This window comes from Rattus rattus, chromosome 15, assembly GCF_011064425.1.
Source record: "Rattus rattus isolate New Zealand chromosome 15, Rrattus_CSIRO_v1, whole genome shotgun sequence".
Classification (NCBI taxonomy): Eukaryota; Metazoa; Chordata; class Mammalia; order Rodentia; family Muridae; genus Rattus; species Rattus rattus.
The window spans coordinates 63,470,960-63,493,912 of NC_046168.1; the positions used below are offsets into that span (position 1 = coordinate 63,470,960).

The 22,953-nt window shown below is 42.2% G+C and overlaps 1 protein-coding gene across 3 annotated transcripts; it reads right to left on the reverse strand.

Moving 5' to 3' along the window:
- Positions 1-46: 46 nt before the first annotated feature.
- Seh1l (SEH1 like nucleoporin) lies at positions 47-22,883 on the reverse strand. Of its 3 annotated transcripts, none has more exons than XM_032886251.1 (9): positions 22,669-22,883; positions 18,540-18,590; positions 15,248-15,394; positions 14,027-14,238; positions 11,564-11,662; positions 6,761-6,901; positions 6,092-6,249; positions 3,501-3,651; positions 47-823 (listed from the first exon to the last, which is right to left on the reverse strand). In XM_032886251.1, the coding sequence occupies exons 1-9, from the start codon at positions 22,777-22,779 to the stop codon at positions 631-633; spliced, it is 1,263 nt and encodes a 420-aa protein (XP_032742142.1). In that variant the 5' UTR covers positions 22,780-22,883; the 3' UTR covers positions 47-630. The 3 variants fall into 3 exon arrangements, with proteins under 3 accessions (XP_032742142.1, XP_032742144.1, XP_032742143.1); XM_032886253.1 differs by having other exon boundaries at positions 47-2,369; XM_032886252.1 differs by having other exon boundaries at positions 47-2,372.
- Between the last annotated feature and the right edge of the window lie 70 nt (positions 22,884-22,953).

Sequence of the window (22,953 nt, forward strand, 5' to 3'; positions counted from 1 at the left end):
TCAAAACACAAAACCCAAGTACACGTGGTTCTCATAAGACAACAGATTCACATCTTTTAAAATACTTTTATTAAATAACCTACTTGGAGAACAGTTACAAAATTTTTAAGTAGTAATTCCAAGTAGTAAAAGGCATTTTCCTTTAAAAAAAAAAAAAGACAAAAATATCCTTATGATTTGCTGCTTTATACACAGGAATGATTTATTTTACAGTCATTTGTAACATCAGCCTATAAAATTCCAAACATTTCTTAATGTCTGAATTACAGAGTGAAGTTCACAATGATATGCTTTCCTCTGAAGCTACCATTAACAGACAAAACTGAACTCTATGATAACAAGTCCACACAGAATGAATGTACAAGACAGGCACTTTGAACCAGATACTGGGAATCGTTCACAGTTAATATTGCTTTTTCTGAAGCTCATCTCGTCCAAGGTAACCAACTAGTGAAGCCAAGGTTTCCTGGTGCAGAAGTACAAACAGGTTTGGTTTCAAACACTCGAGTTGTGATACATGCAAGACATGGCCTAACTAGGAAGGATCTTCTAAAAGAAAATGAAGAAACCAAAAGCAGCCCGGAATAAAAGCATTTACAAGCATCTGGGTAAGGCCTTTAAATCAGGATTTTACACCCCTTCATTCTCAGGTAAGGGATTAAGAGGCCGAGAGAGGCATCCTCTGCGAGGGTGAGGATAGTGGAGGTTGGCAGTGTCTGCATCGCAAGAGTGCTCTAGCAGAGGAGCAGGAGGAGGAAGGAGCTGGGCACAGCTGGACCATCTTGATCCAGCCCGTGGGGAATCCAGAGGGGGAAAGAAATACCTGAAATAATGAAGACAGGAACAAAACACCAAAACAAAAACAACAGGGGAAAAGGAGGGAGGGAAACAGAAGAAAAAGAGAAAAGCAGTAAATACAAAGAGAACCAAAGAAGAGAAAACATGCTGGAAGGAAGGAAAAAAGCTGTATATTCATGCCACAACCGATGGAACAGTACAAATCAAGACTCTCACTTGAATCAAGGCTGCTTAAGAAGTATAAAAATTTAAAAAAAATACAATCTGTTAAAGTTAAAATGCCCCCAAAATCATCAGGACGTATGTTACAGAGACATTCATTTTATAAACTGAAAGTGTGTCTAATCTCATTTGATTCCTTAATTCACACATCTGCTCTTCCTTTCCAGCAGAGCTGCATGTGCTGCAGCAGCAGCAGGCACACGTTAGTGCATACATGATACCGAGAACCAGCTCCAACCCACTACCCGGGAGACCTGGCTACTGCACTCCACATGCTTGAGAAATACAATCATTGCACAGGCTTCGTTTCCTGCAAAAAACTTAGAATACCTACAGAATTTTGGTGCATAAAAAGGCTCAAAGAATTATAGCCTGTTATTCTACCATCTCATAACTTACCCGTAATATGTATGCAGTTTAGTAAGTGAAAAGGTGTATAACTGTCATCAAAGTCAAAAGTTTCAGAATACAGGGACTCTTTGAAATAACACATTAAAAATCCTGAGACACGGAATTTTAACTGCATGCACATTTTTTGAAAAATGTCAACTCATGTTTCCAAATTGTCTTAAAGGAAACCAAGTTGTATAGGATCACACCATAAACATTCATGCATAGATTAGAAACAGCCATCTCCTTAATGAATATGAGATGAAAACTTAGAAGTGCTTTCACCATTTTACTACCAATAAAACCAGCAAATGCTAATGTGCTGCTTGGCTACAAACTATTTGAGCTCAACTGGTGCCACGTTACTGATCTGTTCCTGTACTAGTATTTTAATTACAAGAGATGTAGTTGTGTGGATAATGCCACCTGTAAAGTAGTTATGTGGATAATGTCACCTACAGAGCAATTCTACAAAAGGTAAACACATTACCACTCAAAACAATCTTTATGAAAATATTTATTTGATTTTTCAAATTAAAATTATAAAAACTCATCATTTTAGCTTATTGTTTTAGAAAATAAAAGACATATTCCTATATTCTCCAAATGGAATAAAATTATAATTGCCCTCCTCCCAACTGCTTATGAGGATAATAGCAATCTTTTCAGTTTTTAAACCCAAGTTAGTCTCCAGAACATTCCAAAAAATTGTTTTGGTGATGATATGTCAACAAAAAGCCTTTCCATTTATAGTGTCAGGAGTCTGACTAGTACAGAAGTTATATACACTGTCATTTAAAGGCCTTTGGGCCTGTGTGTAGTAGTGAACAGGCTGCTGGTGCATCGTGGAGATCACACGGCGCTGGGGAGGGAAAGAAGTTGGTTTCCATTCCTGTGTGCATGCAACAAGCAGCACAGCAGCACAGTCACTCCAGCTAGCGTGCACTCAGCTGTGCTTTCTGCTAAGGACACAACACAAATGGAGAAGGGAGAGTGCATCACACATCTAACACAGATGGCTACTGGCAAAGTAAGAACACAGATTAAAGAAAACACAGTACAGAAGCTGCAACCTAAAGCAGGTTCTTAAAAAATTAACTCTAATATGCTTTCCTTCATAAGATAATTTGTTCTTCTCCATAGTAACTGGAAAGTTTTTATAGTTGCAAATACCTAAGACCTCAAAAATCAAACAGCAAGATTTCTTTATTAAAAAAATACAGTAGTATCAAAACAACTGAGAAAATTAAAATCTTCTGCTTAGAATGACAATAGCGTAACCACAGAGCCTCTATTCCAAATTATGCCCAAAGGCATATCTTTAAATTTTTATATTACAAATTTACATTATTTGAAACTTGAATGAAAAAAACTGAGGCTAGACTATGTCAAAAAATTTTAAATGTATGCAGAATCGCATAAACTTCAAGATCTCATATTTTTCCATTTCCTCTTGTTATTATAAGCACAAAAGACAAATCATTTCATTTCATTCAATGGTCTCACAAAGCTGGAGGTAATGTATTTATTAAAACTTCAACGTGACCTGACACAAAGCCTACCCAACAGGTACTAACAGAAGAAACCCGACTGTCTATCTAAGAGCCAACCTTATTAAACCACGTCTCCTTTCACTGCTGCAGAAAAGAACACAGAAATCATAAAGCTAATAACATCTTTACTGACCACTGAATTTCAGAATATAATTCAATGGACGTAAAAGCTGTCCATATTATAACCAACTAGCCCACTAAATACAGGCAAGAGTGAGATTTCAAGAGTAAGTGTGACAATTACTGGTGAATTACTTTATTTCATCTTAAAATTCACCTGTTAGTACGGCTACCAGGAGAGGTGGCTCAGCAACTAAGAACATGGCTGCTCTTGCAAAGGGCCCAGGTTTGAATCCCGGCACCTACATGGTGGCTCACATGCATCCATAACTCCAGTTCCAAAACACTTGACTCTTTGGCCTCCCCAAACACTGCACACATTGTGGTGGACAGATAGACAAGCAGGCAAAACACCCATACATGTAAAAAGTGCGTGGGGGCGGGAGATGGGTTGCTAGTTCCCACAGAAGAGCCTACCTGCCAGCAGATGTTCCATTTAATGAATTTTGAAGATTTGGAATATTTGAGCTCAGTGAAGGAGTTGAGTTTCCCAGCTGAGAACTCCCATTTACTGGGCTCCCGTTACCTTTCAAAATACCAGTGCACTTCCAATTGTCCATGTAATTAGCTGAAAGAAAAACAGCCAAATACATTAACATGACTAACACCTATTCATATGAATACATGTATCAGCACTCTTCTCCTAAAGCTGCAAGAAATGAAACAAGGTATGGGCTACATTTCTAAAAATATTTGTGTATAACGAGTGCCTGTATTCACGTTCATGTGCATATGCTTGTGTGCATAAACTTACACATGGAAACAGATGTTGATCCTGGCCATCTTCCCCTTGGACTCTCCATCATAGTTTTTGAGGTAAGGTCTGTCTCTGTGTCTGTCTGTCTCTCTCTCTCTCTCTCTCTCTCTCTCTCTCTCTCTCTCTCTCTCTCTCTCTAAACCTAGAGTTCACCAATCTAGCTATACCAGCTGTCTGGGCAGCTCCAAACACCTTGCTACTTAAGGCTCCCCTGCGCTAGAGTTACAACTGCACACTAGTAGGCCTGGGTTTTACATAGGTGCTGAAGATCTGAGCTCAAGTCCTCATGCTTTTACAGCCAGCTCTTTACCAACTGAGCATTTCCGCAGCTTCAGCAAGCTACATTTACTCCTAGGTAAGCGGTAAGTACAATTTTTAGATGAAATACATTAAGGTTTTCAAAGAACTACTAATTTAAAGCAACCATGATGACTTATAATTGAGACAGAAGAATTGGTCTGAGTTTGGGGTCAACCCTAGGCTACACAGTGAGCTCCAGACCAGCCTACAATACAGAGTAAGATCTTATATCACTATCTATTTCCCTTCTTTCAGAGACAAATAACTGACACAATTATCTAATCTCAAAGATAAAGAGGTTATTAATGTCTGGGCTGGGCTTGACTTGCAGCCATGTGGACCCAGATCAGCGACAGAACCCAGATGCAGCAGTGTGCCTGGGGGAACCAGCAACAGACTATCAGGGACAGACAAATCTCTGGGCTCAACAGCTGACCAGCCAGCCTCGCCTACCTGGTGAGTTTCCCGGCAAGAAAGACCTTTTCTCAAACACAAAGGTGAATCATAACTAAGGAACAATACCCAAGAGTGTCGTCTGACCTCTCTCTACAAATACAAGTTAATATCAAAAGAAAATCTTTAAAAAAAATAAACCCAAATTCTTTGTCTTTCTTACAATGAATATAAATAAGGATTGGAGCTGTCTTCTTGGCTATGCACATTACGTGGGCACTGTGTAGATTATGGTCAGAGATGTGTATTGATAAGAAAACCTCTATGTGGGCTGGAGAGATGGCTCAGTGGTTAAGAGCACTGACTGCTCTTCCTAAGGTCCTGAGTTCAAATCCCAGCAACCACATGGTGGCTCACAACCATCTGTAATGAGATCTGATGCCCTCTTCTGGTGTGTCTGAAGACAGCTACAGTGTACTTATATATAATAAATAAATAAATCTTTAAAAAAAAAAAAAAACCTCTATGTAGCAGTTCATCCAACATGATCTCATTCTTTGAATGCAAAACTAGTCACTGAAGTCAGTAAATCAAAGTTAAAGGATCTAATGGTTAACTACTAGGCCATCCTACTTTAAGTTTAGAAACAAAAAAGGACAGAGAAATCCTTAAAATCAAATTGAGGAAAGGAAAATCTGGGCTGGTCCTACAGAATATACAGTAAGACTGAACATGGGAGGCCATCAGGGCTTAGCCAGCCTGCACTCAGGACAAATGACCCACTGCAGTTCTATAGCTGATGGTCGGAATGGAGTCAGCCCACTGTGATGCTACAGACATCAAAGGCAGTGTCAACTGATTAGACCAAGTTCCCTCAGTGGGACACAAGAAACACAGAATCAGAACTCCAGTATTCTTGAATTTTGGAGTCTAAAAAGAAAAAAAAAGATGATAGATTTAAAGTCTCTGAGAGGATGAGAGACAGTGTGTGCGTGTGTGTGTTCGTGTGCATGCGTGCGTTTGTGTGTATGTGTGTATGCGTGTTTGGGTACATGTGTGCCATAGCACCCTTGCAGAGGTTAACTTCAGCTGTCGGCCCCTATTTCCACCTTGTTTAAGATAAGGACTCTACTGGTTTTTTCACTGAGCTGTGTTTACCAGGTTAGAAGTCTCCTCCCTCTGCCCCCAGTTCCCTAAAGGAGCTGGGGTGTTGCAGACATTCATACTCATTTCCTTACCCATGGGAGGCAAATACTTTTACCAAAGACCACTGGAGACCTCGTCAAGGTTTAATAGAGCAGATACCCAGATTAGCTTGTCCCGAAGACACTGCATGTTCTAATTAGTTTCAAACTGGCTTTCTTCCACATAGAAATAAAACAATTCAATTGGCCATTAACTTCTATGAACTAGGTAATCTGGTATTTCAAAATAGTACAAACATAAGACAATTATTTTAAATAATATTAAAAACAATTTTAAATATATATTTCAGAGTTTATACTTTTAAGTGAAAGGTAAATATAAGTAACAAGTGCCCCTCTATTAAAAACCTTACCTTTCCACAACCTAACACAGCCGTCATCTCCTGAAGACGCCAATACTGTTCCTGTTATGTTCCAACTCACCCTCCAGACCTGAGAATTGTGATTATCAAACTGAGCCACAATATGGATTTCAAATTTTGTTGGACCACCAGAAGAAGTAAGTTCTTTCCTAAAAAAAGATTTACAAAGTTCTCAAAGAGTCTTGTGTGTATATACACTCACACATAAACATATATTTGAAGTAAAAAATACAAATAAATACGCTTACCATATTCTTTCCCAACATGTGCACTTATGTCCCCTGCCCACTGCCCACTACCACTCAGCCCTCGAGCTACATAAACACCATTCCATTTGACTTCTCCAAAACCTGGACTTACTTCACCCCACATATGAAGCTCATTGCCTCTTTTTTTTTGGGGGGGTGGGGGGGGTGGGGGGGGAGAGACAAATGAGCACATTATTCTCCTAAACGAGGTTTGGAATCCAACAGAGTAGCAGAAAGAAAGCAGAGAAACAAGGAAAGTAACTGGGACAATTAACTAAATCCTCACTCCAAAGGTCACATGCAACATTCAGAAGAGGACTCGGTCTGCAGACCTGAGCCCTTACTGTTCTCTCAGAGGAAGAGAGGCAGAAGGAAAGAGTACTTTCAAATTCCGCATTTCTCTACAACTTACCTCACAGGTTTTAATGTGAAAATTCTTACATCTTTGGTTGCTATTGCCAGGATGTGGAAAGATCGTCCCAAATTTGGAGCAAATGCAATGTCATGGACAGGATCTGTGACTGTCATAAGAGTCTCAGCTTTTGCATATTTCCTAAGTCAGAGAAAAAGTAATTAAAATTTTCAGAAATAAAACTACAGAACTTGAGGCTGGAGAGGCGGCCGGCTCCGGGGTAAGAGCACTTGCTGTGTCCCCGAGCACCACAGCTGGAGTCCCAGCACCTACTCCAGGTTCCCACCCACCTGCAGCTCCAGCTCCAAGGGATCTCAACCTTCTCCTCAGGCCTCTGCAGGCACCAGCACATAGATGGCACATGTACACTCATGCATACGCATGTACATGAACACACATAAATCTTCATAATAAAAACAGTTGAGCTACGTTTGATGGGTACTACTTAGCCCAGCGCTGTGGAGGCAGAGGCAGGAAAATCTTCTGTGAGCTCCAGGTCGGCCAGGACTGTGGATGGAGACCCCCATCTCAAAATAAATGAGTAATTTTTTTAAAAAGTCAGAAATATGAAAAGGTTCATCAATATATCTCAATGTTTTTCATACTCCTCTCAGTAAATGCTTGACTTTTGAGGGAACACTCAATAGTGGCCCCCAAATGACTAACTCCTAGGCCCAAACTGGAGCCTACAAATGTAATCTTATTCCAAAAAAAAAAAAAAAAAATTTTAATTTATCTATTCCTTATTCATTATCATTAGGGTAGGACTGACCCTAAAGTTCAATGCCCTTAGATAAGACAAAACAGGATGAACAAGGTGGGGTAGCCCACACCTTTAATCCCCACATTACGGTGGCAGAGGAAGCAAGTTTGAGGCCAGCCTGGTCTACAGAGTAAGTTCCAGGACAGTCAGGACTACACAGAGAAAATGTTTCTAAGAAAAAACAGAGTGAAAAAAAACACAAAACAGAGAAGATGCCTAGAGTGGCTGCCACAGTCCAGGATCCTAGGCTCAAAAGCTAGAAGATTTCCTCAGAGCACAACCAAACCAACAACTGGATTTCAGATCTCCGACCCCACCAACAGATTACCAGTCCATAAAAATACTTAATCAAAACTTAGCTCAAATAAAATCTGGCTTCATTAGCCCTTTTTGTTTTCCTTTTTTTGTTAAAAAAGGGTAAGAGCCTAGCATAGTGGTTCATGCCTTTAATCCCACACTCCACAGGCAGGGAGAACTGTATGACTTCAGCCTGGTCTAGATAGTGAGCTCTCAGACAGGAAGGAGGGAAGGGAGAGTTGGCTGACGGCATACACCTGTGACCTCAGCTTTTAGGACGTACACAAAAAGATCACTGAGTTCCTGGCCAGCCTGGGCAACATACCAAGTTCCTTTAAAGAGGAAAAAGTTAAAGGTCCTTGTAATGAGAATTTTACTTTCATTGAAAAACAAAAATATTATGGGTGTGGGATACGGAGCCTCAGAGCCCACAGCCCGAGACTATGCTTTCCTTCCTTGAGCTCTAGCAGAGCCATGACTTTGCCAGCTGCTGATAGGCGAGTTCTGTAATTATGTAATGTTTAGAATTCTAAGGACTTTTGAGAAAGTATGTAAATGCTAGGGCCCTGAGAGGTGGGTGGGTTGGGGAGGGGACTGTCGGTAAGTTGCCGTTGACTGCTGTCCATCAGTTTGTTAAGCAGTCACTAGCAAAGAAACAAGAGGAAATTGGATATCCTTACAGCCAAAATCAAAAGTGGGAAGTAGCCTAAGGCAATGTTGTCCGATCCCTCTATCCTTTTCTTTCCTGCCTAGGGTTAGAGTTGAAAGGGTGGTTAAGGGTGGGAAAGGTGGAAGAAAGAGCCCAAGAAGTAGCAAAGTCCAGTGACAGGTACTGAGTGCCGGAAGCGCCTGAATGAAGATAAATTAGGGGAAAGCTATTGCAAGAGAGACCTGGGTGTGGTGGTCCACAGATACGATCAAGCAGAAAGAGCACGATGAGTTCAAAGGCAGCCTGATTTACACAGTAAGACCCTGGCTCAAAAAATCAAGAACCTAAATGGTAGCCAGCTTGCCTAGCATGAGTAAAAACTGAAGGTGGCTGCAATATTTATCCTCACATTGTGTTCTGCAGCAGTAAACAGAATAAGATGACAATGAATTGGTCATGGAGGTTCACAACTTCAATCCCAGCACTCAAGAAGCAGAGGCAGGTAGTGGATTCCCAGGGCTCCAAGGCCAGCCTGATCTGCATAACAAGGTCCAAGCCAGCCAGGGGTACATAATAAGACTGTACCAGGAATCAAGCAAACTGTAAAGGGAAGAGGATGTCAAGAGTTTGGTCCTTCTTAGGTTCAACAGCATGGACATGGCTGAAGCACTCAGCCAAGCAACCCTTCACGTACGAAGATAGGACAGAGCTCTCCATCCTACCTTTCTTCAATTCTCTTGAGCCTTCACTCTGAAATACCTACCTGAAAAATCTCACCTCACTTCGGCAGTCTCAGCAGCCTGGGAGCTTGAGAATGCCCTCCACGCTGTGCTCCTGCCCCACCCCACCTACAGAACACTTTGAAAGCGAGGGGCAGCTATCGCTCAGTACTTTACCCGGCTCAGTCACAGACTACGCTGCTGCTTCTTTTTCTACTACATGAAGAAAATGTTACCATGGTCAGCGCTGTACTATACAGCCACTGTATTACATTTCTGTTTGGGGGTTGGTTTGGTTTGGTTTGGTTTCTTTTACACACGGGGTTTCTCTACATAGCTCTGGTTGTCCTGGAACTCACTATGTAGAGCAGGCCAGTCCTGAACTCAAATCTGCCAGCCTCTGTCTCCCAAGCGCTGAGATCCCAGCTGTGTACCTCCATGCCAAATTACATTCATGTTCTTTTTTTTTTTTTTTAAAGATTTATTTATTTATTATATATAAGTACACTGTAGCTGTCTTCAGATACACCAGAAGAGGGCATCGGATCTCTTTACAGATGGTTGTGAGCCACCATGTGGTTGCTGGGAATTGAACTCATGACCTCTGGAAGAGCAGTGGTGCTCTTAACCGCAACCATCTCCAGCCCCTACATTCATGTTCTTATCTTCAGCTCTTACTGGTGCTTCTGAAATATTCAAAATACTTCATAAAAACAGATTTAAATAACAGTTGTCTAAAGTAGTTTCTATTCAGAGTAGCCAACTGACAGACTTAGTCAGATTTTTTTATTTTTTTACAGAGGAAGAGGGCACCTTGCATGCCTGGTATGGAGGTACAGAGGTGATCCCTGGTATTTGGGAGAGACAGGAGAGCAAATAAATCACAGCACACAGAAGGCCTAGTCTACAGAATGAGTTCTAAAATGACCACAGACTCCACAGTGAGACTGTCAAAACAAAGAGGTACAGGGTGGCTAACAAAAACCTTGTTTTCTACTTGTGACTCTTGATATTTGACCTAAGACTTCACCACAGGCTGTTGGTGTGTTCAGTTGTGAAAAATGTTAGTGTCAAAGCTTTTGTGTTCAGATGTTCTAAGCAGGGAGATAAATGCACGAGGTACCTGCAGTACCTTGCTATCTTCCCCTTTCTCATTGTCCCTACTTTATGCCAAAGCCACTGTCATCTCCCAACTAGATAACTTCACCAACCACTCACGTTCCCTTCTAAAATACTTATCACTCCTATGAAGAGTTAAAGTACCGTTTGGCCCTGTGCTCAAATGGGCACGACAAGTAAGACAACACTACAGCAGTGGAACAGGCTACTGCGTCTGCCTGCCTGTCACGTCCCCTCTGCCTGTTCTGTTAAAGTGGCAGGGCTAACAAAGTCTTGTTCCCAGGTCTTATCAGATACAGTCTTAGTCACTCGAAAGGCTTTCTGCCAACTTCTACTCACCCCGTAGGTCCTGGGCTAAGTAAACATTCCTAACCTAATCTTTAAACCAGGTTTCCCCACGTAGAAAACTAAACATCCTGATTCTTTTAGTTCTGAAAGCTTGTCCCACTCCTTAGTCTTATGTCCCATTTTCTCTACAAGGTAATACAGGTTGAGGTACCAGATACTATCTATCTCCTCTTCAGTTTCCTCTTCACAAACTGGGTGCATCCCTTAAGCTCAACCTACTCAAAAGGCTGAAATAGGAAAATCGAATGAACTCTCATTCAGGACCAACCGGGAGTAGCATGAGACTGTCTCAAAAAGCTAACAGCAATGGGGCTAGAGAGCCAGCTCAGCACTGTAGAGCACACTTCTGTTCCTGTAGAAGGCCTGGTCTTTATTCCCAGCACCCACACCCACCACAACTGTAATTCCAGAGCTCTAATGACCCCTTAAGACATGTGACTAGGCATGCACATGGCACACAGAAAAATAATGCAGGCAGGAGTCCGGAAAGAAATCTTTTCTTAAAAAGCATCAGGCCAGGCTGTGATGGTACACACCATGAATTCCAGCACTTGGGAGGCAGAGGCAGGTAGATCTCTGAGTTCAAGGCCAGCCTGATATACAGAGGGAGCTCCAGGACAGCCAGGGCTACACAGAAAAACCCTGTTTTGGAAGAAAAAAACACCAACTATAAATGAAAGCATAGCACAGAACTTGGTGTCTCTCAGGAAACCAGTAACTATACAATGAAACATGTACAATGCAGATAATAAAGAAACAATCACTTACTTAAAACATAACTCAGGGAGGGGGAGGGTTTGTTTGGAAACCGGAAAGGGAATAACACTTTCGAAATGTATATAAGAAATACTCAAGTTAATAAAAAAAAAAAAAAAACATAACTCAATTCTGAACAAAGCAGAACTCACCTGGTGTTTTCATTGTACTCAAAGATCTGAACCTTGGCCATTGAATTTGGACTGCTGTCATCACTTCCCACAGCGATCATGGGGGGGTGAGCACGAGAGCTGGAAAGGAAGGGAAGCACTCATGTAATGCAGTAACCCACTGCATTAATTAAAATTAAGAACTGGACTCAAGCAGACGAATAACCTACAAGTCAGCCTGACCTCACCATCACATCTGGATGTCCACCATAGACCTGCCACACTACATGTGCACATGAGAACCTCCCACTGTCCCTCAGGACTGCTTCTCAAGGAGCGCTCTTCTAAACAAGGGCATTCCAACAGCTGACATACCTTAGAGACTTTCTTACTTCAAACATCAGCAACAGGAAAAATGTAGTTATTTATTATTAAAGCTAACTACAGCTTTGTTACTAAAGCATCACATGATTAGATCCACTAATCCAATTGGAAACTTAAACTATAAGGAGCTATGGTAATAACTAAAGGTATGAAGAGATTATTCTATGTAAACAACAGCTTCATGAGAAAGTATATCTATAACAAATATTCACATAACCTGGCTGCTAGTTAAATTTTAGAATCAACTAGACTCATGGTATAGACAAAACATCTATACCTATGTTAAGTATTCACAGAACCCAAATATTATAAATATTTATCATGCATTTATAACAATGTAACAAAAATGAACAAAAGGAGAAGGCTCAACATGAAACAGAAGCAAAGTAAGCTCATCCATTCTCTCTGTCTTTCCACCTCTCCTTTCTCCTCCCCATCCCCTTTAGATTATCAAGACAAGGTTTCACTGTGTAGCCCTGGCTGTCCTGGAACTCACTCCATAGACCAGGCTGGCCTCAAACTCAGAGAGTCACCTACCTCTGCCTCTGGAGTCCTGGGATATGAGGCATGCACTACCATCATGTGGCTAATTTTCTCCTTTGTAAGAGAGGAATCGTTGGGACTATATGGATGACTACAAGGTTAAGAGCACTGGCTGCTCTTCCAGAAGACCTGGGTTCGATTCCCAGCACCCACATACATGCTGGCTCACGGTGGCCTGTACCTCAGTTCCAGAGAATCTAATGCCCTCTCTGGCTTCCAAAGACACTGCCTGATGGAGGTGTAAAGATATACAAATAGAAGAAATACCAATATACATAAAATAAAAACTTTTAAAGTTTAAGCAAGGAGTCATAATCTAAGAACTAATAAATCACTAAATACAGAGAAGTTTAGAACTTAATTACCAACATAACAACTATAAAGATTACCACAAATAAAACACATACCAGTCATATTCAGGTATCAGTGAATATAAACACTTTAGATCAAACAGAGCAAGAACCAACAGAATAAATCATCTACGTATGTAACAGTAGCTACCAGAATCAAAATCTAGAATATAAACTAATGATGGCATTTCCTTTTAGAAAAAGAGAACTTTTGGTTTTGTTTTCTACTCTTCTAGATATCTGCAGATTTTCTTACGGAGTGATTAAAAAGATAAATAGAAAGCAAATATGGGCACTGGAAAGATGTCTCAGCTGTTACGATCACGTGTGTTGCTCCTCCAGGGGACCCAGGTTTCATTCCAAGCACCCACACGGTGACTCACAACAATCTGTAACTCCAGTCACAAGGATCCAACACCTACTTCACACCTCTAAGGACACCAGACACATGTGTTCACCGACATACACATAAAATTAAGTAATAGCTTTGTTTAAAATCTTTTAAAAGCAACCATAGCATAGTCATACAATCGCACTCAACATGGAGCATTAAACAGGAATAATGAAGAGACAGATATGATGACTGTTTTTCTACTATGCCAACATTCAGGAGGCTGAAGCAGGACAGTAAGTTCAACACAGCAAGTTCTAGACCAGCATAGGCAATAAGGTGAGAATCCTTCCAATTAGTTAATTGTTTAAGGGATTAATTGGATGCTTTAAAATAAATTATGGGGTTGGGGATTTAGCTCAGTGGTAGAGTGCTTGCCTAGCAAGTGCAAAGCCCTGGGTTCGGTTCCCAGCTCCAAAAAAAAAAAAAAAAAAAAAGAAAAAAGAAAAAAGAAAAAGATTAAAATAAATTATATACTAAAATGTCTTCAAATTTTATTCACAAGTATTTTTTTGTAAGAAAAAGAAACTTGAGGAAAATGTATGAGTTCTACACATGACTGAGTATAGTATGTCTTCTTGGGTTGGTATTTCTGCACAGATCTGTCTCTTAAAAATATTCTAATTTATTTTTATATACATAGAAAATTTTGTAGAAGTTCTCAACTATTGATAATGAATGGGTTCCACCATTTTATGGATATAGGAAAGTGGAAACTTTCTTTTAGATAATATTATGTATTACAAAAAGCATCTGAAAAATTAAGCCAGTAAATTCTTAGCTTGAAAAACCCCTCGCCTGCTTTGGAAGACTTTCGGAGGTTTGGCGTGCGCTTACCTGGAAGGGTTCCAAGAAATGCAGCTGCAGCACAGCTTACACGAGATCTCGTGCTGCAGGGACCACTGGCTGAGGTTCATCACATCTGGGGCCTCATAGACTCTCACGATGCCATCTGCAGAGCAGGTTGCTAACATCAGACCCATGTGCTTGGGAGCAAATTTCACATCTGTAACAGATGTTCTGCTGTCCACTAGAGTTGTCCTTTTCACCTGGAAAAATATAAAATACAATTTAAACCATACACAAAAAGAAATATGATGGATCTGAAGAACAAATGTTTTAGAATCACACAGACAACTCGCCATTTATTAGGTTTTCATCCTTGCATCAGGAACTTAAAGCCACTCCTGGTCTCTATTTCCAGTGAAGCACTTTGCGTATGCAATCTCATAACAAACTAATGAACAGTTATGCCTTTACGAGAGAAGAAAGTCTGCCTTTAGAAAGCATCGTGTATTATGTTAGTAATCTCACTGAGCAGACTCGTCACCACCAGAAATGTTCGCACTTTTGTATACATAGCTGTCATACAAAGCGTGCTGCAAGCAGTGAGTCAAACCAAGTGGGCTCCTTTAATAGTAAACGTGAGGCCTGTGCCTTCTGCGGCTTCAGTAAAGGAATGGACTGCACCAGAGACAAGACAAACGCCCGCAGACTAAACACCCTTAGAGCAGAACCAGAAGGCAGGATAAGATGCACGTACCCTTTTACAGCTTTGGATTTTATATTGTGTGTGATTATTAAGAAAAATAAATTGACAGCTCCGAAAAAAAAAGAAAAAAAAAAAAGAAAAATAAATTGAAAGGAAAATAAAACACTTCATATGATAAACTTCAACGAAAGTGGTGGAAAGGACTTATAATCTAGTTTAATTCTCTTCTTTAAGAGTTGAGGAATCTAAGCAGCACACAGGTAAAATCACCTGACAAAGGCGGAGGTGGAATTTAAAGTAGGCGAAGGGAAGGGGACCTTGGACTGTAGCTCAGTGATAGTGCACGAAGCCCTGGGTTCAATCCCAGGCATTGCAAAATAACTACAAACCAGAAGCCTAAAACCATAGAGTAATTACTATACAAATCATACAAAATACACAAATACACAGAATCTGGTATGAAGAAATCCTTTGGTTTCCCCACTGGAACAATGAGAGACCTAGCAAGCCAAGCCAAAGTGAAACAAACGGGAGAATATGGAAGAGGGAACAGGAACCCATCTTACCCAGTGACTCTGTCCTCGAAGTTTATCGTTTGACTCTCCTACTATCTCTTCCCATACGGCTGCTGTTCGGTCAAAAGAACAGGAAGCCAAAACTTGTCCAAACTCAGGATGAGCCCATGTCACACGCCATACAGATCCACTATGTGTCTGTTTAAAAAGCAAACTGATTTTACTCACTTCACACATATCATTTTACTTGCAAAAATAATAGAACACAAGTAGTTTTACTTCAGTAAGACAAGAAAGACAGCAATGTAACATTTAAATAGAAAGTTAATTTCTAAAAACAGAACTTTTGGAAGATATTTAGAATAGTGGACTTGGAGAGGATTATTTATTTATTTATTTATTTATTCTTTTCTTATGTATGAGTGCTCTGTCCACATGTACACCTATATGCCAGATGATGGCATCAGATCCCTTTGTAGGTGGCATGAGTCATTATGTGGTTGCTGGGAACTGAACCCCAGACCTCTGGAAGAGCAGTCAGTCTTCTTAACTGCTGAGCTATCTCATCAGCTCCTAGAGTTAGTATTCTTTTTAAATTATCTTTACCTTATTTTGAATGTGTGCATGTGCATACACACACATGCACGTGTTTTCTCCATCTCTCTCACTGAACTTGGAGCTCACTGATTGGCTAGACTTGCTGGCCAGCCAGCTCCTGTAGATCCTTTAGGCTCTATCACCCCAGCACTGGGATTACAAGAACAAGCTGCCTCCCACACACATTTTATGTGGTTCCAAACTTGGGTCCTCACAATTGCAGAATTATTTGATTCAAGAGCTAACACAGAAAGCTGGAGAGATGGCTCAGCAGGTGAGAGTAGTGGCTGCTCTCACATAAGATTTGGGTTCAGTTCCCAGCACCCACATGGTGGCTCACAACAATCTGTAGCTCCATTTCCAGGGATCTGATGCCTTCCGTCCCCTGAGGACACTGCAAGCTCTTGATGCACATAAATAGACAGGAAACTCTTAAATAAAAATAAATAAAATCTTAAAAGCTAACAATACACAGAAAAGTAACAACAAAATGGTTAAATTATTTGATGTGAAGTTAAACAAGAAACTATTTTATGGATGAAAGCATTAAGTTCAAACCTAAGAAGCCCTAACCCTTGATCAGTCAGGATCAACCAAGGATCCGGAGTGTGCTGTACTGATGCAGGATGCTAGGCAAGATGAATATGCTAGAAACATTTCAACTTACAACCTAATTTATGTTTATTGGTAAATAACTCCATTTAAGTCAAGGAATACATCTAATTTAAAGCTCATTAAGGATCACTTCATTGTATAGACATATATTACTACTGTGCATCCTCATGCTGTCAAGAAAGAAAACAGATTGATGTATTTCACCATGAAAGGAATTTGTTAGATGATGTAACAATCACTCTACCCATTACACTTACAAAACCTCACACTTCAATGTTTCTTTGTTGTTGTTATTTTATCATGTGTTTTCATGTAGCCCAGGGGGCTTAGAATTCCTTATGTATCCAAGGATGACCCAGAACTTCTGTTCTTCCCGCCTTCACATCCCCAGTGCTGGGTTAAGGGTGAGTGCTAAGATTTCAGGCATGAGCCCACATCTGGTTTTTGCACAACTGCCAATCAAATCAGAGCTCTGTGCATGGTAGGGCAAGCACTGTACTAACGGAGCTACGACCCCAACAACTCCTCTGTATTTCTAACACTTTCTCTGCTCCAATAACATGAGACATCTTAAACCAGACATGGTGGTGGACACCTTTAATCCCAGCATTTGAGAAGCAAGCGGGATCCCTGTTGAGTCTGAGGCAAGCCTATTCTACAAAGTGAGTTCCAGAACAGCCAGGGCTATGTAGAGAGATCCTGCCACTATATAAATAAGAAAATAAATAATATAGCAATTGTTTCTGAGACCAGTAACATTCTGTGAGGACCAGACTGAGGAGGAAACAGATTGATCCTCAAGCAATGACAGTCATGCAAGGACCTCTTTAGACCAATTTTTGAAACTAGAAGTAAGACAATGATTTAAATCTAAAACTCATGTTAGTACCTGAAAGTCACAGTTGGAGTCACCCAGCTATAAATCATGGGTGACCTACAAGTGACCCATCTGCAAGACAAATTAGAACACAGCAGAAAACATACTGTGGAAGAAACCAACCACTTTCTGACTGGACTTAAGGCCTACTCCCTGAGACAGAACTCATACCTGACACTGCTAAAATGGCCAAGAACTGGATAGGTCAATTACTAGTATTATTCTAACAAAGATCTTAATAAATGACTCCTAGCGACAGACTGCTATGCCCATAGACCAGTGCCTTGCTCGACCCTCATCAGAGAAGCTGCTCGGTGCGGTCGATGGGAGTTAACAGAGTCCCACAACAAGGTAGGGAGTGGCAGACTTTGGAGCACTTGGTCCTACATGGGATGTTGTCATCCAAACCCTCCCTCCCAGGCCAAGGATCTACCTGAAGAGAAGGCAGAAAGACTTTACCAGCCAGAAGTGACAGACGACACCAAGGAAACCGTGTCTTCTAGCACAACGGGGGCAGTGCACACAGACTACGGAGCATACAGAGGTTCAGGCCAGGAGGGTTCCAGAGCTGAGAGAACTGGACATAGGGTCCCACCTTAGACATGAGACTATCTAAACTGAGAGCTGTCAGCATAGGGAAAATCTGCTTTCCCCGGTGGCGACTCACTGTGTATATCAACCACACCTCAGGCAGGCCCCGTGCCCAGGAGCATGGCCAACACAAAGACATCCATGGTCATTTTATGAAGTTTCTGCTTTATTTTGCTTTCTTCTGGCATTTTTTGTCTTAGTCTTCTGCTTGTTTTAATTTTCATTTTGTGGTTTTAGACGGGCTTTATGGATTTTTTCGTTTTTGTTTTTGTTTGAGAAAGAACATAAAGTTGGACAGTAAGAGGAAGGGAAAAAACAAGAAATATGCTAAAACCCTAGAGGTAGTTATTTCAGAATGCTACAAAACCACTATTTTTGCACTCTTTGGTTTTGTTTTGAGACAAGGTCTCACTCTGTATCCAGGCTGGTCTCTAACTCATGGCAATCTCCTGCCTCAGCCTCCCAAGGCACTGGCCAGACCTACAAATTTCCTTATTATCAAATTTACTATTACTTTAATAACAAAACGGTAAGTTAAAAAACAAACTCTATTTCCAAGAAACAAACACTGTGTCAGGTTTATCATTTTCTCAAAGCTGAGCACCAAGTCAGTCCACTAAAACAGCAAACATTTCAGTTCTCTCAACCATGTAAAACACTGACCTTCCAACTGGCTGTGCAGTGCCAATCTCCGCTCTCGCTCTTATCCCACACCTGTAAGGAAGCAAAGGCAAATGAGCACAGCCAGGGACCTCACTCCACGAAGGACGCACCCACCCTCGGGCTGCCAATCCCGCAGCACTGAAGCTGAGCTCTAACAGTCAACCGCGGTCCTCCACTTCCTCCTGCCACCCCTTCCCCAAAACCCTGGTACTACCAGGTGCTAGTGGTGTACAGACTAAGCCTGAGCCCAGAGTCTCATGTGCTACCCCAACTATGCTCTACTGAGGAACTTGACTAATGAAAACACTGTCCCTAGCAGTTTAGAACTTTTTAGTGTGTATTTCTGGTTACAGACACCTGACTTGACATAACTGGCCATTCACCAGCACCTAACTCACAGCCAGAAGCCTGTAATCATGCTGGAAGGGCACTTCCTGACACACTTTCTAAGGCACCCACACTTTGCTTGTGCTTCAGAACTATAGAAGCATTTCAGTACTGCCCCTGAAAACCATTTTTAGCCTTTGAACTCACCAACAGAAAGGATAAAAAATAAACATACGAACTCTGGCACTAAGTAAGTGAATTGTGAAAAAGAATTTGCTTACAACATAAACAAAGGCAGTCATCCTGTTCCATCTAAGCCAGGAAGATGTAACCAGGAGGCTTAGAGAGATGAGGATAGAAGTTATTGGATACAGTGTCAATTTAGAAGTGAAAACAGTCTTCAGATACACTGCATCCCACACTTTTATAACTGATGGCAAGAGCACAGTGGGACCAAGCTTGGTGGCATAACCTTTAATCCTAACTCTTGGGAGACAGAAGCAGGTATTTCTCTAAATTCCAGACCAGGCTGGCCTATGAGTTCCAGACCAGATGAGTGGGGAAACACACACACACGGTGGCTATTCACTTTGAGGTAACAAACAATTTTTTTTTTAAAGATTTATTCATTTATTATATATAAGTACACTGTAGCTGTCTTCAGACGCACCAGAAGAGGGCATCGGATCTCATTACAGATGGTTGTGAGCCACCATGTGGTTGCTGGGAATTGAACTTGGACCTCTGGAAGATAAGTCGGGTACTCTTAACCGCTGAGCCATCTCTCCAGCCCAACAAACAAATTTTAATGTGGTAAAATAAAATAAATAGCATCAACCAGCGCTAGAGAGATGTCTCAGGGGATAAGAGCACTGCTGTTCTCCTACAGGACCCAGGTTCAATTCCCAGCACCCTGTACCCTCTTCTGACCTCTGGAGGCCCTAGAGGGACAGATACATGTGCAAACACTTATCCATTCATATAAAATAATAAAAATTAAACAAGATAACATTGATCAGCGGTATGTGAAACAAAGCTAAAGTAAAATATTCAATAAAAACACCAAGGAAATCATAGATTATAAAAAAGTCCCAATTTAATCTATCAAAAATGTATTAAGGACTGGTAATTACTAAGAAAATGTAGCAATATTGGGAAAAAAAGTAATTCATCATGTAAAGCTAACAACACACACACACACACACACACACACACAGTGAAGGAGTTGGAAAGCTGGCTCACCAATTGAGAGCACTGCTCCTGTAGAGAACCCTGGTTCAGTTCTCAGCACCCACATGTGGCTCACAATTGCCTCCAACCCCAAGGGATCAGCTCCTTCAGACCTCATCCTGGTACGGACACATGCACTCATAAAAATAATGACCCTTATAAAGTCAGCACTGACATTCAACTATCCAGAATGAACTTGACAAAATGCTGTCTGTTTTGTTTTTCTCAGTGTGTAGTCCTGGCTGTTCTGGAACTTGCTGTTACCCAAGCTGGCCTCTGCCTCTTGAGTGTCAGGATTAAAGGCGTACACCACCATCTCCCAGCCTTCTGCTTTTAAGACAGGGTCTCTACACAGTGCTGACTGTCCTGGAACTCACTATATAAGACCACACTGGCATGGAACTAATCCAACTACCTCAGGCTCCTACGAGCTGGGGTTAAAGGCATGTGCTACCACATCCAGCTCGATGAAATTCTTTAAAATTTTAGACAGTAAAAATCATTCAAAGAATAGAAAAGACTGGTAAATACAACCAGTGTGCAGACAGCAAGGAACTTACTAGTTACTTTTTTTTAAAGAACCACTTACATGTATAAGTGTGTGTGTGTGTGTGTGTGTGTGTGTGCGCGTGCACATTTTGAGTGAAGACCACAAAGAAGCCAGAAGGCAGCACTGGATCTACTGGAGCTGCAGTTACAGATGGTCGAGAGCCTCAGAATATTAGTCCCTCTGGAGAGGAGTACTCATTCTTACTCATGGGGCACTCTCCAGCCCACAGGAACTTTTTCTCTTTTTTTTTCTTTCTTTTTTTTTTTTTAAAGATTTATTATATGTAAGTATACTGGAGCTGTCTTCAGACACCAGAAGAGGGTATCAGATCTCATTACAGATGGTTGTGAGCCACCATGTGGTTGCTGGGATTTGAACTCAGGACTTCTAGAAGATCAGTCAGTACTGTTAACCACTGAGCCACCTCTCCAGCCCAGGAACTTTTTCTAAAGAGAAAGTCTATCATTTGCACAGATTTTTTTTTTTAAAGGTGTATAAGTAACACAAAGTACTCTAGCCAGGAGTAGTGACCCACACTTGTAAATCCCAGCACTTGGGAGGCAGAGGCAGGTAGAACTCTGTGAGTTCCGGGACAGTCTGTTCTACACAGAGAGTTCCAAGACAGCCTAGGCTGCGACGTAGTGTCGAAAAATGAGAAATGTAAGAAAATGTGCTCTGGACAACCTAACTGCCCTTAATCCAAGTACCAACTATCTGGAACTCTTCCACAAGTCCTCCAAGACTGCACCTGACTGCCCTCCTGAAGGCACAGCTCCAGCCCGGCCGCCTGCACTTTTTACTCTTAAGAGCTTTGAGGAACTTTGGATGAGCCACCAACCATTTCCACCTAGTGACCTAGTGAGGGGCTCAAGACAGCTTCTCTGGTTCTCTAAGCAGGCTGCTCAGGCTAAGAAAGTCAGCTGTAGGTCATCTCTCCTAGTGTGATAAAGACCTAATAAAAGGCTTCGAGAGACTTCTTTTCTTGCCTACTTCCAACAGTGTGAACAGAAGCAGTCCTGAGGCCAAGCTGGGAAAGCTCAAGGCAGTTTGGTAGCCTTCACTGGTTGTCTTGGTAGTGTATTATGCACGTAAGCTTTGCAATGCAGAATTACGTTCTCTCCCAAGATTGCCATATTTATCTTAGTAAATACCATTCCCAAAGATGTCTGCTACCTACATCAGCTGTGCTCGTTGGCCAACCAAGGACCCGGGCGCGGTCCTCCCAACAAGAAGGATCACAATCTGAACTCCCTCTATCGACCTGCAGAGACGCCGGGCAGTGCACATTCACACACGCAGACACAACACTCACACGAATAAGTCTTTAAAATTGTGGGGTTAGGGCAATGGAGTCGTTCCTGGTGGCTCCCATCTTTAACCATACCACTCTCGGCAGAGGCAGGCAGATCATCAGGGCTACAAAACTGAGACCCTGTTTCCAAAAAAGTACATCGTAGCATATTCAACGGACACTTGTGATAACCACCTTCAGAGGCCACTTGAACACGAACAAGAATTAAAAGCTGGTGTTCAGCTATTCTGGCGTCGTGAAGGAGTTCATACTCGTAACCCCAGCATGGCTGAAACTGAGACTGGAGGGCTACTGCCAGGTCTAGAAAACGTGTGTATGAAACTGGCATGTAATAATAATAATATCCCTTCAAGGAATCCCATGCGTCCTGGGCAAAGGAATACAGGCGAGACCCAATGAAATGAGACACACATCCCCACGAGAAGGCCAAACGCGTTAGACCACAGCCGCGGCCCACTCCGCAGACCCAGCGTGCGCGTGCGCTCAGTGCCCCGAGGCAGAGAGCCGCCCCGCGCAGGCGCGGTAGGAAAACGCCCCGAGCGCGGGCGCCCGTGACCCCACAATCCGCCGACGGGGAGGGCTCTCGCCGCTTCCGGCGTGGCGGCGTCCGCGGCTTTGTGTCTCGCACGCCTCGGTCAGGATTAGTCCCTTCTGTGCCGCCTCCCTCCCCTCTGTACCCGGCCCTGGGTAGTCGAGCTTGCCGCGCGCACCTTGACGCTCTGGTCGCTGGAACAGGTGGCCATCCGGCGCCCGTGGAAGTCGAAAGACACATCGTGGATGAGGTCCTTGTGGTCCGCCGCGATGCTGCGCGCCACAAACATGGCCGCCGCCGTCTGCCGGGCCCGCCTCCGAGAGGGCGGCGGTGCGGCCCGCAGCCCCCGGACCGCGGCGGAGGCACGTACGGTACGTCGGCCCTCGCCTGCTCGCGTCGCTCAGGCGCGCCACGCCCCGAGGGACACGCCCTGCGCAGGCGGAGCCTGTGTCCAAACCTTGTT

Coding starts and splice junctions, on each gene's coding strand:
- Seh1l (XM_032886251.1), bottom strand. CDS start 22,779: ATGTTTGTGGCGCGCAGCATCGCGGCGGACCACAAGGACCTCATCCAC. Junction 18,591..22,668: donor CCAGCGACCAGAGCGTCAAG/GTGCGCGCGGCA, acceptor GCTTCCTTACAG/GTGTGGGATAAGAGCGAGAG. Junction 14,239..15,247: donor TTCGAGGACAGAGTCACTGG/GTAAGATGGGTT, acceptor ATATTTTTCCAG/GTGAAAAGGACAACTCTAGT.